The sequence below is a fragment of the Hirundo rustica genome, chromosome 1 (genome assembly GCF_015227805.2).
Source record: "Hirundo rustica isolate bHirRus1 chromosome 1, bHirRus1.pri.v3, whole genome shotgun sequence".
Lineage (NCBI taxonomy): Eukaryota > Metazoa > Chordata > Aves > Passeriformes > Hirundinidae > Hirundo > Hirundo rustica.
Window position 1 is genome coordinate 48,701,893 of NC_053450.1, and position 14,688 is coordinate 48,716,580.

At 39.8% G+C, this 14,688-nt stretch overlaps 1 protein-coding gene across 1 annotated transcript in view; it reads right to left on the reverse strand.

The window, feature by feature from the left end:
• COLEC12 (collectin subfamily member 12) overlaps positions 1–14,688 on the reverse strand; it is a 95,928-nt gene that overhangs the window by 18,640 nt on the left and 62,600 nt on the right. Inside the window, exon 3 of the mRNA XM_040074507.2 lies at positions 1,080–1,202. Within this exon, the coding sequence (XP_039930441.1) occupies positions 1,080–1,202 (123 nt within the window). The remainder of the gene's footprint in view (positions 1–1,079; positions 1,203–14,688) is intronic.

The window sequence follows — 14,688 nt, forward strand, 5'->3', positions numbered from 1 at the left end:
ACAATGAAACAGATTACCTAAGTCTCTCTATCTGTCCCTCATATTCTCTCTTTCCCTGGAAAAATCTTGTATCTAAACCAAATAGTTTTCATTTTCTCCCACTCAAAACTGTGCCAAATCCTCTTAAATAATTATTTATCCTTTCTATTTCTACAATTTCCTCTTCTTTCCCTGGCAAAGGACCAGAGGTGATGTCAGCTGTGCTATGAGTGCAGCTGTTGGCAGCACAGGATGCACTGCATGCTAATCATATGAATATTTACCCAGCTCCTTGGATGGGGTTTTGAAGCTATTCTCAGAGCCATAATCAGACAGGTACTTTAGAGGAGCTGGTTTGGTTTTCTTTGCATGAGCTGTGATACCCGATTATAATGCTCACAATGATTGTTCACTTTCCTTTTCATACCAGAAATTCACATCTTATTTATTTAACTTATTATAACCTAACTGCACAATAAGCAGGTATTTACATCAAAACATTTCTATAAATGCCTAACTGGCTACAGTTAATTAGTGATAAGGATTTATGGGAATTTTAAGCCATGTTTCCCAATGTGCCCCACCGATTATCTGCACAAACAAAATCCTCTCCATTACAGGGTTGCTCAACTATCAGAATCTTTGAAATTACTGTTGAAAGCATCTTAGTGTCTTTGTTCATCACTATTATTGTGCATAGTCAATACACCGGCACCTCGTGGTATAATTTTTCTTCTTCCAGATACTTCAACTTAATATTGACATTACATTTTGTTCCTGTGATAAATATTATATTAGGAAGATATTCCTGACTGTTGTACATGTTACACAGCTTTGTGTCTTCCAGTACTCCTTGGTGGAGGAGTGATCATTTTGTTTTAACTTTCCTTTCAAATGTCTAATCTAGTTTCAAAATTTCATAGTTATTTGAAAGTGAATCTCTAAGATTGCAGTGTGTTGTTATATGTACAAGAAGCCAACATTGCCCAAGTACTGTTATTTAAGCTAAAGTGTGACAAATTGCCTGGCTAGCAATGGCAAGTGATGATGTGTTTGGATGCTTGTCTGAAAGTGAAATGTTGGTCTCAATGCATACATACCTTTGTATCCCAGAATGGCTACTGTGATTGTTAACAGGGCACATAAAATGTACAATAAGATGATGGAGAACTTCAGTGCCCAGTTATTTTTACACTTGGTACATTGGCTCCCCTCCTGAATACCTGCAACAGAAAATTAAAAAAGTTTAAAACAATGGAAAAGAACTCATTGCTGAGTTTGTCTCCCCATTTCCTTTCCTCTGTTTTCTAAACAGTAAATTATTTCTTTAATCAGATGATATTTACATATGGGGCACCTATTTGTCTATATTGCCCGGATAAAACATCATGGTGGTTAAAACAACTGCTCAGTGAAACAATCACTTTGGGACCTTAGTGTAAAAGAAGTGGGTTCTGCTTCACTGGAAAACCTCTGGCTTTCCTGAGAGGTGGCTATTTTCTGATTGTGCTAACAAGACTATGGTGAGCTTTGGAAATAAAACCTTTATTAGCATCTTCTCTGTCAGGCATCAGACTGCAGCAGCTCTTTTTTAGCATTTGGTATCCCTGTGGGAGCAATAGGACACAACATGTTCTGGCAGAAAAAAACCACAGAAATAAAGAGCATTGTGAAAACCTGGTAGGAGTAGTTCTGCTTTGTAACAATCACCACAGATAGTTACCATGCAAACACTTTCTTTCCACAACAAGAGGGACTTTTTGGATATTTCTGGGGGGTTTTGGAAAACATTATTTCCCCAGAAAAGAAAGAGTGCTTTACTGATGCAGTCTTCCATTCACCCACAGAAAAAATGCTGATGAATTTCTCTTTGTGGACAAGCCTAAGAAAAATGGCCTCAAACTGATGAAAGAAAACAGAGCTTTACTATTCTATATTTAAACTTTTTTGCAGAACAATTTGATATCTTTGAGTCTATTAGGGAAGCAATTTTCCTCTTTTGTGCTCCTTGGGAACAGCTCAAGGGTGTTGGAAGCATGGATTATTAATCAGAAGCACAAATGTGTAAAAACCTGAAAACTGGACCAATGTGCTAGAAAAAATAGGTGGGATTTGTCCATCTTTCCAAGGTGTGTTAAGCAGGCCAGGATTAATGTAACTTTCTGTATCTGTCAGAAAATGCATTTCTTTGATATTTCACTCTGTGTACTATTAGGGGAGTCCCACAGGAAAGCTTTAAGCTCTAATAAATTCTATGTACCAGATTACTTAACTAATCAAAACTTGCTCTGTAGCTTTTTATGAGTAACTTATATTTCCCCTGAGGCCTAACGCACAGATGATTTTACTTTTTCAAACTCATGACCTTCTGCAGAGTGGTTTTTTATTTTTCTTTTTTTTTTAAGAGAAAAGCACAGGCTACTTCCCCTGGGTTCAAGGACTATGGGTGACCAACATAATGACTTAAGTCAACTGCATTTCTCTGTCCAGTGACACTTTCCAGTGATTTCCTTTAAACCTAAGGTACTTGCGGAAGGCAGGATTACCATATTGGAACAACTGAGGAAGAGGATTTATACAAAGTTTATTTGACAAGGCATTTTCTTCAATCCTCTCTGCACATAAACTTGCTGTGGCTAAGGCAGAAATGCACCTTTTGCAGGTCTTTTCCACATTAAATCATATTTTTCTTTTTTTAGACTTTTCAGGGTGACATCACATTCTATTGCCATGTGATGAAAGTGATGTCATAGATTTGGGTTCCTTACGGTTTAGGCATAAGACCAGCTGGGAACATCTGGTTCTTTTTTCAAGAACATTATGGGAAAATGAGACAAAGTCTTGTAAGCATAAACTCAAGAACAGAAATTCCAGAGGGTAAAGGCTTCTCTTCTGCCTTCTGTGAGGTGGGAAGGAAGGGAGCTGGCACAGAGACAAGCAGTTGCATGGCCCATTTATTGGACTTGGATTTGGAAGGGTGGTAACTCCTGCACCACAAAAGAAAAGGTGAAGGATCCATAATTCAGTTGTCACGTTTGCTTATGGATGCTAGTGCATGGGCTGGCTTGCTTTCTTTGGTTTACAGTCTAAAGGAATTTGCTGGTGAGGAAACTCTAATTGCTGAAAAAGCAGGAAAGGGAAAGTGCAGATTTCTAAAGGCTTCCAGTAGGTATACAGAGACTGCAATGACTTCACAGTGGGAACTTGGTGGTGTCTGGAGCACCATTTTGCTGGTCTTAGCCAGTACTAATGGGCTCATTGAGCCCCTGTGCCCTAAATGCAAGGTTCCTTTGCTGAAGGGTTTAAAGTTCAGATTCCAATTTGGTTGTCTTTGAAAGTCCCACATATCCAAAACAAGCTGGGAGCAAAACTCACATCTTATTCACTTTTTAAATACACAGATAAATAGAAAGCTCCTTATTTTAATGTTAATTGAAACAGGCCTAGATCCTTATCTGGGAAGAATGATGGACTGCAGAGGTACAAAACACAGAGAAAGGCAGAAGTAAAAACAAAGCCTTTGGCAGCAATTGCACAACAAAAAGTTTCACTTGATAACTGTCTCATAGTAAGATTACTCATTTTATGACATGACCTGCTTTCTGTCACTGTACTCCAGCTTTCTGGGCAGTGTAAGGAGCTGAAATTTCACCGATGTCACTGGATGCATTGCAGTTCAGCATCAAGCATCATGTATGCTCCAGTGCTTCATACGGATCTAGTTTCACTTGTCTCAACCCTCTCTACCTCTGGTTCAATAAAACAGCACTTTGGCTTTTTGGAACTTCTAGTTTCAGTGTATTTCAAACTGACATCAGAACAGCACCCCAACAAAATCCAGACCTTTCCATCCTTTAACAGTCCAGCACGGTTGGTATCAATAATACAGGCACATCATACTAAAACGATTGTACAGCCTGGAGTGATTCCATTAACTAACTGGCCTGGAACTGTGTATTGCATTCCTTGCTGGGGCTTTCTGCCTGTCAGCCTAAAACTACATCTGATTGCCAATGAACCCCTGCTACCCTCATCTAACATGACCCAGGTCCAGGGCTGGAATGAAAAGCCAGGGAGCTCTAACAGGCTCCTTTGTTTTATTTTACCTAGGATGCAGTAAAATCTTTCAGAGCAATTACATTTGCTCTTTATTGCAAACATGTAATGCTTAACTTTGCTGCTAGTAACATGTGATTTTCTAGTTCACTAAACGTATAAAAACTACTACAAAAGTACCAAATATATAGGTACCCCTTGAAGAAAAGATTTGGAAGACTCATTCTGATGTCTTTCTGAGCAATTAAATATATCAGGCTATGTGCAAAGGCAAAAGCCAGGAATACAACCCTCTCTGTATAGGGATGAACGACAGTATAATCAGGGCTCCCCAACCTCCCCAGCACAGACCCTGACTTCTGCTTGCCCAGTTATTCTTCTCCACTACCTCACTTAAGGATCACACCCAAATAAGATTGTTCTGATACAGGAGATGCATTTAGTCCATGTTGTGAGGACACATTTTTATTGAAAGGTTGTTCTGAAAAGACGTGATAGCCAAAATATTAAGCAACAACAAATGAGAGACAATTAAAAATGCTTACTGTGATTACACAAAACACAGCAGGCTGGCATAAAATCATGCAGGTTTACCACAAAAGCTGTGAGTTGAGGCTTTAAGGAGGCCGTGCTTGGGCTTTAATTTGGCAGAACTTCCCCAGTTTTATCCACCAGACTGCTTGCTGTTATGACTGACATAAAATGCAGAATTCTTCCAGGAGATGTATCACCTCTGATCTGGAAAACTAGACTAAATGGAAAGGGAAAGACCCTACATACACATCCCAGTGACAGAACAAACGTAAAAGCTGCAAAAGGGCATTCCCGGCTGTAGTCAGCTCTTCTCCATTTGTTAATGACGTTCCTAGTGCAGCACACTCCTCTCTGTGTCCTGTACACGTGTTTTCAATGTTGGTCTGCTCCCAGACATTTGTCACTGACTTCCAAACCTAGGGAGCCGGGGTCACTTCCGCATGACGTGCATTTCTCACTGCCGATTTGATCAATGTTTAATAAATATCAGATGGGACACGATGTGCCTCATCTCACTGGGCATATGCTTTTTTCCATTCCTTTCCCTGACTTATTTTAATAAGAGCTCTGGTTTTTCTGCCTCACTGTTGGGAAGACATCTGGCCAAACAGACAGCAACCTAGTACAAAGAGATCCTGCTGGCTCACATGCTTTGGGGACCCCCTTCTCTGCAAACCAAAATGCTCGCAAAAAAATATGCAAGTGAGACATCCCCCTGTTACCAGGCTTTGTAGTATTTGTTTTTATAGCATTGCATTCCAGTGACTGAAGACTTTGTTCTCACGCAGGGGGTACACATCTGCAGATTCCTTTTGGGCTCCAAGAAGAGGTTTTGCTGAAGGAGGAGCTGGGTTTTTCGGGTTTTATTTTTTGGGGGGATTTTTGTTGTTGCTGTTGTTGCTGTTGTTGCTGTTGTTGCTGTTTTGTTCCATGATTTTAATGGGAGACTAAATATCTTTGCCCTTTGTAATCACCTTACAAAATGCCTGACTCCTCAACTGCATTGGGCACATCTTTGAACACTGGAATGTGACATGCACACACTTTTTTTTTTTTCTTACAAGTATTTGCCTCCCTGTTCTTTTCTTGGCTCTGGCTGCAGGATCATAGGTGGCCTCATAATATTTCTGCTAGCAAATCAATTTTGACAAAGATGGAAGGTTTCATTCACAACCCTGACAAGAAATAAGAATAAGAACAATAAGAAAGAAATGTAGTGCAGGAAATGAGAACACATTCGTTTGGAGGGGTCTTTCCCAGTGTGATTCACTGAAGAGAGATAACATCCTTGAATTTCAGAAGGAAGACTGCAAGCCTAGTTTGCAGCCTTCAAATGATTGTTTTCTCAAAGCTAATGTTTTCAAAACAGCAGTGGATCTATCACCTATATTTAAAGGGACCTGAGCAAACTATATACACCTAATTCAGGCCTCCTGCCTGGAAGGTGCCCCTGCCATGGCAGGGAGGCAGAAACTATCTCTGAGTTCCCTTCCAACATGAACCATTCTGTGATTCAATGTTTAACTAGGAGTCAAATACTGAGAGGTAATTAACGTTGCAGAGTTGCAACAAGCTTCCAGTGGTGTCTATCTCACTAGCAAAAGTAGATGATCCCATCTAGGTTTAAATATCAAAATGTTTTGAAAAACCTGGCTGTAAGTGCTTAAATTCAGGCACCCAAGTGCAAAATGGTAGGTGTTTTCTAATTGCAATTATGAAAGTTAGTTTGTCTCATAGAACAGAGAGGATTTTAAAGTTCAAGCATATAAGTGTTTGCATATATACATACACACAAGCATATTTATGTTCAAGTATATGGAAAAAATATGTTTGTGTGTATGTTTTTTACAGAGAAGCTTTGGTAATGACAAAACCCCAGCATACTACATCAGCACACTAAGAAAAAACAGCATCTTTGACAACAACAACTTTCTATAGGTTCAAGATTACTGGATCCAGCCAGACACAAAATTCACAGTGAGATTTTTGTCTTCTCTTTTGTATTGTGTCACAGGTTATTAACCTACCCCTCATGAAAACAACTCCCATGATCCTTCAGAAATGGTTTTGTTGCAGTGAGCAAAACTGATTATTCGATGGTTCCATATGCTGGCCTACTTCAGAAAGCAATTGTTCTTTATAATGGTTACAAATGGCAAAAATTGAAACTGCTTCATGCCTTTTAAAATTATTATTTTGAGATAAAACTAATTTCTTCAGTTTAGAGTCTATTCTCACCCTGTAAAAGCAGTAATTTGAACTACATGTAAACAGATGCCCTATGTATTACCTAGCTAATGCGTAAAGGTCCACACCTTCTCCCATGCCACGGTTTTGGCAAGCCCTGTCTCCACAATGGCAATGGTCCTGCTCACCCAAATAGTTCAGTGCTGGCTTGTGGACAAGTGGATTGCAACAGCCTGCTTAACTTAATAGTCAGATTTTTACAGTGCCATTGGAAAAAAATATTTAGCACAAACATGCTGTCATTTGTTCTGGAATTTGCTGGTTTTGCTTCTGGTTTTGTAATCAAAAAAGGATAAATGCAAGCTATGCTTGCTTTGAAAAAGTTTCTGGTTATTTATTAGGAAGCAATTAAAGCAGCTAAACTTGAAATTTAAGCAGTGGTTATGTACTCAGCTACCTTGTGCCAGTTTTCCTATGCCAGGTGGAAAATCATGAAGCATAGCAGGCTGAAACAGCCACTCTATATTTCAAGTAAACACAGGAAGACACAGAGCTTCTTTCTTACAAAATTATTAATAAATGGACCCAACCCAAACCACTCCATCTCCACAGGTTTCTACAGTGTTCAGCATAATCTGATTGCCCTGCTACACAGGCAGCGAGTGCAAATAACCTCTGGAGAGAAGGAAACATACCTCAAAAGCCCAGTCTGAGAATCTGTGCCTTGTGAGGCTCTACAACCCCTACCAGGGCCAGTGGTATCAGTTCCTGTGACTTTCTCCTGAACTTTGCATTCAAGATTTCTTATTTACCTGGTGGCCCTTTCTTTCCAAGTTCAAGGTTGGGGCAATCCCTGATATCAATATAGGCTGGGGCATGAACAGATCAAGAGCAGCCCTGACAAGGACTTGGGGATGCTAGTGTACAAAAGCTGGACATGGGCTGGCAATGTGCTCTTACAGCCCAGAAAGATAAACACATCCTGGGCTGCATCAAAAGCAGTGTGGCCAGCAGTGGAGGGAGGTGACTCTGCTCTATCCCTCTATTCTGATCTGGTGAGACCCCATCTGTGTACAGTTCTGGCGTCCCCAGCACAGGAAAGACATGGACCTATTGGATTGAGTCCAGAGGAGGGACATGAAGATGATCAGAAGGGCTGGAGCACCTCTTCTATGAATACAGGATGAGAGAGTTGGGACGGTTCAACCTGGAGAAGGCTTCAAAGGAACCTTATTGTGGCCTTCAAGTTTTTGAAGGGGGCTGATAAGAAAGATGGGGACAAACTTTTTAGCTGTGCCCCTTTTGATAAGACAAGAGGAAATGGCTTCAAACCAAAAGAAGGTAGACTCAGATAAAAGGAAGACTTTTACCATGAGTGTGGTGAAGCAGGAACAGGTTGCTCAGAGAAGTGGTAGATATCCCATCCCTGGAAACATTCAAGGTCAGGGCAAACAGTGCTTTGAGCAAACTGATCTTGATGAAGATGTCCTTGATTGCTGAAGAGCATTTGGACTAGATGACCAACTTTAAGGGTCTCTTGCAACCCAAACTGTCCTATGATTCTTGCAGCAATATAATTATGTGAGACTTTCACCTTGCATTCTAGGAGAACAACAGATTCCTAGACTCCTAAAAAATAGAGGTGGGGACGAGTTGTTCCTTAAGGCTTAATCCACCAGGACTTTCATAATCTCACCTCTACAGAGCAACTCTCAACACTGAGGGGGCAATGCTGGGGCTGGGAGGGCTCACCCTGGCCCTCATCCCCTGAAGTGGAAGGGGTGCGCTTTGTCTCAAAAGCCCAGTAATTTCAATAAACATGAGGGATTTCCTTCTCTGGAACACCATGGGAAAACCCAGCCCTTGATGATCTGCACACTGCAGCCCAAAGCTCTGCACAAAGGGGCCATCAAGCAAATTCTCCTCCGCACACCAGACTCAGTCTGGAGGCAGCAGCCACTTCCCATAAATCAGAATCCCACATCTGACATAATAAAGAGCCTCAGAGGCCAACACTATTATCTCTGGAAAGCTTTCAGCGTAAGGAATACTTTATTCTATGTAATGTACACAAACCCTTTCATTAAAGGAGGGGAGAACCCTCATTTTCAGCCTGACCATCATCTCTCACTTATTTATATAACCCAGGCAGCATTTTCTCTCTGGCTTTGTTCTTCTTTGCAGCAGTCCAGAGAATCACAATGAATTGTCAGAAATCCTAATTATACACTTCAACAACCACCCCCATTTAATTATATAGTATTACCAAACAATGTCCTACTGTGATTAAACACTAAATATTTTAATTGAAAGGATACAAAAAGCCCAACCACAACACAGGGTAAGCAAAGACTGCTGAATATCTGAACTGTATGTTAGGCAAATATTACAAACAGAGCTGAACAACCAGTGTGGTAAAATTTATGCAAAATCACGGATTTGCAACAGCTTAAGGTCCAGCCATAACAATGTGGTGAGACTATCACACCAGCAGAGGGTCCAGCAACCCATAGGCTATTAGATTTAAAGACAAACTCAAACCATAACAAACCTCAGAAAGTGCTGGTGCTTTTAAATAACTGTCTGGAATAAGAGAGATGTGTCTGTCCTCAGTTACTGAAAATCAAGGGATCACTCAGTGCATGTCTCTGGAACTAAACCCAAAAATCGAATTAGGCTGTTCAAAAGGTGAGAGAAAGACTAGAACAGTTAAAAGAAGATAGAAATTATGAATTAAAGACCTGTTCAATGACAGGCAAGATAGCCATGATACATGACAGTAAAGAGCCTCTCTCAAACTCTGTCTCAATACAGAAGAATTTAGACTGATTTGTGAGAAGAAATTTAGCCAGATCTATAGGGAGATCAAAGACTGACTTTTGGTTTGTGAAACAGCTTCCTAAACAACCTGAAGATATTCCATTCAATAATTTAAATAAAACCAGAGGTAAGAAAGCATTAGCAAAGTCATAGAAGGGATCTGTCCTGCAGAGTTGTAACAGATGACAAAGTAATGCCATTTTTGTCAAAGTCCAGGCCTTCCATTCGCAAATAAATATGCTTCCTGAAGAAACATTGATCCTAGTTAAGATTATATACTTTGATGACTAATGCACATGATTTTCAAACTTAATTTAATTTACATTTGATTGAAAGGATGAAAAAAGTGACACACCCAAAGTGTATATTTTCCCTAAGATTCTCTAATTTTATAACACCGTATTTAGGTGTTGGCGACCCTAGTAATGGTGTTAAATGGTAGGCAAAAAAAGTAGTTAACTCCATGCTTTGTGGCTTTTGAGATCCATTTCTTGAAGAGGGCAACATGATCCCCTCCGTGGCTGTGAGTGTGGGAGGTGCCAAACCCACGGCAGTGCCACCTGTGCTACAAGGACATGATGAAGTCACCAAGAGCACAGGTGCAAAAATGATGCTCTTCACAGGAAGCTTTCACCTGTCCTTTACAGCTTCTGCAACATTTAAATTTAAGGGCAATGCTAAAAAACATTGGATCACTGTTTTAAAGAAAAACAAACAATGGCAAGTCCAGCCATGCACAACAAAGCAACATTTCTGTACACGTGGATATCGCCACAAATGCTATTCCATTTAACTTCAAAAATTAAATTTTTTATGTGCCTTCACAAGTCAAGTGGAAGTGTTTGGCAGCCATCTGTTCCATGGAAGTTTATGTGCACACATGCACCCCTGACATGGCTGAGGCAGGTAATTCATTTAAGAGCATTGTAAACTACCATGTGTCACAGAAAAGTGTGTTTTTAAACTCTTGTAGCTCATATGACTCTAAAGCAATTTTCATTCAGTAGTCAGAAGCACAACTAGTTATGCCCTTCTCATCAGGATTTTTTCTCCTCTACTACCCAGTGGAATGAACAAAACAGAGTTTCAACCATATTTGGTAGCATAAAAACTGTATTTACCTTTTTTTAATGAGATTTTCAGTGGGAAAAAAAAATAGTTGCCTGAGACTGAACAAGTATACCCAACTTCATGCACAAAATCAAACCTGCAGATATATCTGTAACTACAGGTTTTGTTACATTCCAGCTGAAATGCTGAAATAAATGCTGACATTAACAGAACTGAAAAAAAAAAAAAAAATCAAGATTTGATGCCTCAAATTAATATATAGACCTTTATACACCCTTTTCTGGATTTAGTGGTAATGCTCCCGTTGCCCTCGTTAAGAACCACTCTAACATAAAAAATACCTTTTCCAAGGTAATTTTCCAATGGAAAAATCTCTCTGAGGACATTATTTGGAAATTAGAAGATAATTGTGCATGAAAAAAGAAGGGGTGAAAGGGTTCCTATCCATGCTGGGTACTTAGCAGTTACACAGACCTCTTATTTGGAAGATGACCCCAATAACGAAGAGGGCCACAAGGAAGAACGCAGTAGGACCTCAAAAGCATGTAACTTCAGAAAACAATAGGTATAAAGATGCCTGCTCTGTTCTTTTAACTATGCAAATGGCCACTTCTGATTAGCCTTTTCCCTGTGATATCAATAATGCTTGGCTGAGATACTAACACTGAACTGAGAAGAAAGGATCCCCATAGGCACTGCACTGAACATAGCTCATGGTCACAAATCCACTGGCTGTAAATTCATCCCTAATCTCCTGAGGTTACATGTTCAGCTACAGGAGAGAAATTATGTCCAGGTATAAGCGCTGGTCCTCTGCAAGTGTGCTGCCTTACTCCCCTCAGCTGAATTGAGACTCAGCATTAAATCACCTCCAAAGGAGAGGAGCTGTCAGGACCAGGATTTATTTTTCACCTCACTGCCCTTCTAAAACCACTTTCTAAAGGCAGGGCTTTTTCCACAGAAATATTGCAGGCTTGATGGCAGACACAATAAATCCTGTTTCTACCCTCCAACATAACCAATCTCCCCCTCTGCTTCCTTTTCCAGAATCTTATCTTTTCAGAGTGGAAGTTTTCCTCTGTGAAGCTGGATCTCCAGGTTAAGGAATGATTGTGATCCAATGCAGTTCACATCTTTCAGTTTTCTCATTTTGTTCTTCTCTTTTTCCCCTCTCCTGTCTATTTGTGTCCTGTAGCATTTCTGACTCCTGAGGTCTCCCTAACCCTGGCTCATTCACACCTCACCAGGATCCAATTTCCTGGATAAAAAGCAGACTTAGAATGAATTCCTCAGGCAACCAGAACATTTTTTTCAAGCGCATGTGCCAATGTGTAATAACTGTGCAATGTAAGGAGCAAACAGCCCTGATAAATGGATTTTTTCCACCTAATACCATGACAATTCCTGGGATTTTTCCCTGGTTATCCCTTTATCTAGAAAGGAAATTTTTATTCTGTAAATTACTACAGGAAGTTTCCTATGCTGAGAGTGTGGCTGGCGAACATAACTCAAGTTTTCTCTCCTAATAAAACAATAAGCAAATCTGCACTATCTTGACAAATGCTGGGAATTAAATCTACTTGTTACAAGTGAGGAAAAGCCATGCAGAAGTACATCCAGAGCACTGCAGTCACAAAGATAAGGAATTAGCCAACAATTAATTGGACAACAAACACATTACCTGCCTACATAGCATCTACCCTGCTGCCTTCCTAATGTCAATGCAATCACTGTGTTAAGTAGGTGAAAACTGTACTGCAATCATGAAAATACAGAAGCTGACAAATCCATTAAACATGAAAACATTTGCTACACTTTCGACAGCAACAACAACAGGAATAATATTACCTGCAAAACCAATTATCTTCTTGATACATATATTCCTTGCTATAATCCTTTTCCTGATAGATTATGAAATCATGGAAAACCAAGTCTTTGCAAAATATTTTTTAACAGAGCCTAGCAATTTTAGAATCTCTGTCTTCAGAGCAGTACAAAGGGAAGGCAGTTGCCACGAGGCTAGGTTCTCCTGAGATTCCACATCTGCAGATGGAGGACTAAGAATCTCAGAATCACAGAATCATTTTGGCTGGAAAAACCTCCAAGTTCATTGAGTCAAGCCTTTGACCCATCTCCACTTTGTCACCTACACCATGGCACAGAGTGCCACATCCAGTTCTTTCTTGAGGAGCTCCAGGGATGGTGACTTCACCACCTCCCTTGGCAGTCCATTCCAACACTTGACAGACCATTTGGTGAAGAAACTCCTCCTGATGTCCAGCCTGAACCTCCCCTAGCAGAGGACACAGCTTGAGACGATGTCCTCTTGTCCTGTCACTTGTTGCCTGGGAGAAGAGACCAACCCCCAGCTGGGTGCAGTCTCCTTTCAGGGAGTTGTAGAGAGTGATAAGGTCACTCCTGAGCCTCCTCTTCTTCAGGCTCAACAACTGCAGCTCAGCCATGCCTCACAGGACTTACAAGTCTTTTAAGTTTGATTTAAAGTCTGACTTAAGTCAAGACTTAAGTACAACATACTAGTCTTTAGTCTGGTAAGACTCAAGTCTTACCACGCATTTCAGGCTCATTGCTACAAGTTTTATCTGGGGATCGAGGCTGACGGTGAAAGGCTTAAATTGAACAAAATAATTTTCTTACCCAGAAGACTAAATGAAAAACTTAGAACTTTTCGCTATAAATGTATGTGCTTTCAGAGAGAAAATCCCAGGGCATTTTAATTAAGAGGCAGAAGGCATAATATAAATCTATAGTTACAAGTGGGAATTTGTAAATTTTAATTCAGACAAAAAATTGTAAAGGAGACCTTGGGGTTTTTTTTCCCCCTAGCTGACACATAAATATATTATTAAAATTCTTGCAAAAGGTACAACCCTATGCAATAAAAAAACCCCAAACCAAAATATTAGCTTGTGTTTCAGTGAAAGCAACCCCAAGGTAACTGAAAATCTGGAGGACAACTATTCAGGGAAGAGGGAAGAAAGAAACTGAGTGAACTCGAACATTCAGTCAAGATGTCTAAACTCATTTTGAAAAATTATTCTGCCTGAAGTTAATGCCAAAGACTTTTGGACTGCAAACCTACATATCTGCTTTAGAACTTTCCCACTGGTTTCCGATGTTCTTCTACACTTGTAACTTTATCACACTTTTAACTCTCCAAGGAATGTTGAAGTTCTCATATAATGGCTGTATTAATCAGTTTCCTTGTTTTGATATGATATATCACTAAAAATACAAAGAAAATAGTCCCTTTCTGTATTCTCTGTAAAAGGTGGCAAGAACTTAGCAAGCTAATAGAATTGATCATATTTGTGTCAAACCTGAATTTGCATTTCCATACTTGTTGTTTTTTTTTTTAATTATATATCTATATCTATATATATATATATTTTTTTTTTTTCCCAAATACCAAGATTTATTGGTCTTTGAAGAAGAATTAAAAAAAAAAAAAAAAAAAAAAAGACTGAAACAAATCTGGGGTCAATACTTGACTTCAGGGTCAATATATCTTGCCTTTTCACTCTCAAAGAGGCCAATATCTGCTGTTATTTATGCCATACTCTGCAGCTGCTCTTTTGAACTCCAGCAGAGAAATACATCACACCCTTGACCCACAGCCTTTCCAACTAAGTGTGAAGACACTGTAATTTATTTGTTCAAAGCAAGTGTCAACTGTTTTTAGCACTAAACTGCACTAAACACTCTTGTTCCTTATCACAGCTTCAGTTACACAAGCGCAACCTCTCTGGCTTTCACCAGCTTACACACAATTTACATCAGTGCAGGTGTATCACTCAGCCAGGGAGCTGGAAAATGTTTTTGTTCCATGTCAAGCTAAAAGCATAAAACAGAAGAGCTGGTGATGCAGCCAAACTGGCAACTCAGTGGAAACTCTGTATTAAAAAAAATTAACACACGGTACTATAACCTATTTAGGGAAAATCCAATAAAATACAAAATAACTCTTCCTCGTGTCTTTGGAATCCACAGGCACTTAGTCCCTGTAGTGCTCTGAGGTTTATA